At 53.3% G+C, this 4,499-nt stretch overlaps 1 protein-coding gene across 1 annotated transcript; it reads left to right on the forward strand.

The window, feature by feature from the left end:
• Positions 1–914: 914 nt before the first annotated feature.
• On the forward strand, positions 915–3,277 carry LOC123019797 (zinc finger protein 470-like). Its single transcript, XM_044422862.1, has one exon. The coding sequence runs from the start codon at positions 1,556–1,558 to the stop codon at positions 2,933–2,935; it is 1,380 nt and encodes a 459-aa protein (XP_044278797.1). The 5' UTR covers positions 915–1,555; the 3' UTR covers positions 2,936–3,277.
• Positions 3,278–4,499: the final 1,222 nt, after the last annotated feature.

Here is a 4,499-nt window from a genome sequence, read left to right on the forward strand (position 1 = left end):
GGCCGAGCATGGGGCCTGCGGGAGGGAAGAGTGGGGGGTCGTCAGCCCCCCCCGGCACTGGAATGGAGGGGCCGCCTGCAGGATCCGATCCCAGCTCTCGAGGTGCAAACCGCGGCGAGATTCCCCTGGCGGGATCCCCTCTTGGGAGCCGTTCCCGGGGAGCAGTTCAGCCCCGTTGCAGCGAGGCGAGCCTCGCGGGGGGCAGGAGGACGAAGAGGAGGGGGGCGAGGAGGTTCACTGCACGTGGAAGGCTGACTCCAAATTGGAGAGCCCCAGATGCCCTGGAAATTCATTGAATGTGGACGGGCGTCAGCTAGAACCAGCACCTTCAGCTCCGTGGAAGAATCCCCACGGGAAAAGCCAGGCATAGACTCTTCCCACGCACATGGAGCTCTTAGGACACCTCAGAGGAGGCACCCCAGAGAGGAACCACATCCGTGCATGGAGGAGGGAGGAGCTGTCGTGATGGCGGAGGCCTTCCTTCCCAGGAAAGAGCCCCCGCCCCGCGCCCCCCCCCCCCGATGGAGAAGCCACGGGGCTGCTCTGTTCCCGTTGTGCCGCGCAGGAGTGGGGAGAGGGCGAGGGGGAGCATGGCCCGCATCTGAGCTCTAATTCGCCTTCCAAGGACGAGGTTCAAGGCAAAGCCTGGGCTAACTAAATGCCTTGGCCTGCTCCCCTGGAGCTGGAGAAAGCAAATCCCCATGCCTGGATCATCCCTATTTTGCACAAGTGGCTGCAGAAGGCCGTGTTTTCCCTGCTCTTCTTGTGCCTGCCTGGCTCCTGCCCTCCCTCTCTCCCTTCAGCCGCCCTCCCCGAGCCGCCGTCCTGCCCCTGGAGGTGTTCTTGAGGCATCTGGACAGCCACCTGTCAGGCTGGAGTCCTGCCTGGAGCCTCCCAGGACCCCTGCGACTCCACTCCTCTGTGATTCCAGGGCAGCCCTGCAAGGGAGTATGAAAGGGGAGAAGGGCTGGAATGCACCGGAGGGCCATCAGGTCCAGCCCCCTTGCTCTGTGCAGGCCCTAAGTCAAACCGCCCCTCTCAGATGCCTGTCCAGTTGCACCTTGAATGCCTCCAGTGTGGCAGAGCCCACAGACTCCCAGGTAACTGGTCTTTTGCCGTACTGCTCCTACAGTCGGGAAATTGTTCTTGATATCTGTCTGGAAGTGGGCTTCGTGTTACTTGAGGCCTTCACTCCCATGTTTAATGCTCGGGGATCAGCGGGAAGAGCCCCTGCCCTCCTCTGAGTGCCTCCTTTCAAGCACTTGCAGAGCGCCCTCATATCCCCACTCAGACTTATCTTCCTGAAGCTGAGCATGCCCAGTTCTAGAGGAGGCCTAAACTTCTCTTTCTGCTGTTCTCCTCCCAGCGCTCCAACATCGCTGTTGTTTTTAGTTGCGACAAGGCTGAGTTGCTCCGATGCGACACAAGGTGTTCTCTCTCTCATCCGCCAAAGACTTTGAAAAGATGGAAGAGTCCAGGCTAGACAGGAGCGATATAAATCATAGGATATGGTAAGAGCTTCAGTGATCCAGAGAATCCTTCTGGACATTAAAAAATGCATGAAGGGGACATCCCAAATAAAGGCATGGAATACAGAAAGAGGGGACATCTGACAAGGCATCGAAGAACACACACTGGGGAGAAGCCATACAAATGCATGGAATGTGAAGAGAGTTTCACTGTGAATGGAAGTCTTATTCGGCATCAAAGAACCCATACTGGGGAGAAGCCATACGCATGCATGGAATGTGGAAAGGGCTTCAGTCAGAATTGTAATCTTACTCAGCATCAAAGAACTCACACTGGGGAGAAGCCATACACATGCATGGAATGTGGGAAGAGCTTCAGTGACAGAGGAGGTCTTAGAGGCCATCAAAGAACCCACACTGGGGAAAAGCCATTCAAGTGTATGGAATGTGGAATGTGCTTCAAGAATAGTGGACATCTTACTCAGCATCAAAGAACTCACACTGGGGAGAAGCCATACACATGCATGGAATGTGGGAAGAGCTTCAGGGTCCATGGATATCTTACTATCCACCGAAGAACACACAGTGGGGAGAAGCCGTATGCATGTATGGAATGTGGAAAGAGCTTCAGTTACAAAGGAACTCTTACATACCATCGAAGAACACATACTGGAGAGAAGCCTTACATATGCATGGAATGTGGGAAGAGCTTCAGTGACAGAGGAGGTCTTAGAGTCCATCAAAGAACCCACACTGGGGAGAAGCCATACACATGCATGGAATGTGGAAAGAACTTCAGTCAGAATTTTAATCTTACTCAGCATCAAAGAACACACACTGGGCAGAAGCCATACACATGCATGGAATGTGGAAAGAGCTTCAGTCAGAATTGTGCTCTTACTCAGCATCAACGAACTCACACTGGGGAGAAGCCATACACATGCATCGAATGTGGGAAGAGCTTCAGGGTCCATGGACATCTTACCATCCATCGAAGAACACACACTGGGGAGAAGCCTTACACATGCATGGAATGTGGGAAGAGCTTCAGTGACACAGGAGGTCTTAGAGGCCATCAAAGAACCCACACTGGGGAAAAGCCATACAAGTGTAAGGAATGTGGAATGTGCTTCAAGGATGGTGGACATCTTACTCGGCATCAAAGAACCCACACTGGGGAGAAGCCATACGGATGTATGGAATGTGGAAAGAGCTTCAGTAATGGTGGAAGTCTTAAAAGACATGGAAGAATCCACACAGGGGAGAAGCCATACCCATGCATAGAATGTGGAAAGAGCTTCAGTGATGGTGGAAGTCTTAAAAGACATCAAAGAATCCACACTGGGGAGAAGCCATACACATGTATCGAATGTGGAAAGAGCTTCAGCCAGCATCAAGGTTTACGGAGCCATCTGAAAATTCATATTCGGAGCCATCAAGGAACACAAACTGGGGAGGTATCTTGAGGATGGAAACTTATGAAAATTCCAGCCCTTTACTCCTTTAGTGTGAAAAAGGCCATTTCCATTCTGGTCATAATTAGGAGTGGAATCCAGAATAGAATTTCAGGATCTTATTCCCTTTGTAGAAATCTCTGGTGAAACTGCACTAGAAGAAATGTCTCCTGTTCTGGTTGACACAGCTAAAGACTGACATTTTGGCGTTGGAGAAATTACAGGGAAGAGTAGCGAAATTGTGAAGGAGCTGGAGCTTCTCCACTTCAAGTGGAGGCTTCAAAGTTGGGACTGTTGAATTGAGAAGAGAGGCGAGTGAGGGGGAACCGTATTGGGGTTCCTAAGATCAGACACACGGGGGATAAAATGGAGAGGCAGGCACTCTTCATCCTCTCCCAAAACACTCAACTGGGGGTCAAGCCAGGGAACCTGTGGGTGGGAGGAGTCCAACAGATAAAAGGAAATTCTGAAAATTTAGATCTCAGCAGCAGGTGGAGGGGGGGGGTGGAGCAATTAATACTAATACCGGTTCTGCTTCTCCCACTTCCTGCCAGTCCTCCCCAGGGTTCCTGGGGAAGTTGGGAGTCTTCTGTCAGATGAATCCCGAGCCAGGACCCCCTGATCCGGTCCTTTGTCAGGCCAAAGAGGAGCGGGCAGGCTGGCGGGGCAGGGCTGGCACTGCCCGGCTTGGCACTGGTGCCCCTCCCCTTGTCCTTCTCCCAGTCCGGACCTCCTGGCTGCGGTGGACTCTCCAGCCAGAGGATGCTGCTTTGGGAGGGTGGCCCTTGCTGGTCCTGCCCTGCGGAACTGCCCCCTTAGACCATGCGAGCGACAGCTCACTTGCTCTGGGAAAGGGAACCTGGTGGGAACACACAGGCCCCCCGCCTCCCCCTCAGAGCATGTGGCTCCTTCGTGAACTTGGCCACATACGGAGGTGTCCTGGGGTTGGCTGCTCGCTTCCATGCCGCGGTTGGTCTTACCTCCTGCTTCTCTCGTCCAGTCCTGTTCTGGCTGTTTCTTCCGGCAGGTGGCATCTGCCCCCCAGCTGTTCCCCTTTCTCCTCGTCCTGCCACATGTCACCTGCGGGAAGCCAGGACGAGGAGCACTGGGGAAATCCTGCCTGAAAGGAAGGAAGCTTGGAGCAGCCAAGGCCCAACTTTCATGGCCGAATGGAGGACCTGCATGGTTGACCAGTCTGCATCTGAGCACAGGACCAAACACCACGTCCTGGAACCTGAGGCATTTCTCCTTGCACATGCTCAGAGGATTGTTTTGAAGGAAGTAACTCAGTGACTGAGAAACACTGAGGCAAACAACGAAGCCTGTCTGAAGGAATATGGGCTAATTATAATGCACATGTGATGTATGTAGATGTATGTAGTGGGATGAGACGGGAGATATGAAGTAGGCAGACGGAAAGACTGCACCCCCTTAGTACCTCATCCACCGAGGGAATTGGGGATGGTTCTGGCGGCCGAGTTAGGGTACAAAGGAGATGATGTGTGTTTGTGCTTCGGAGAGATTCTGACAGAGCGGGCTCTCCCCGTCTATTGCAATAAACGAAGGAATCGCCTCA

This window comes from Varanus komodoensis, unplaced genomic scaffold, assembly GCF_004798865.1.
Source record: "Varanus komodoensis strain SLA01 unplaced genomic scaffold, ASM479886v1 scaffold1389, whole genome shotgun sequence".
NCBI classification, from domain to species: Eukaryota; Metazoa; Chordata; class Lepidosauria; order Squamata; family Varanidae; genus Varanus; species Varanus komodoensis.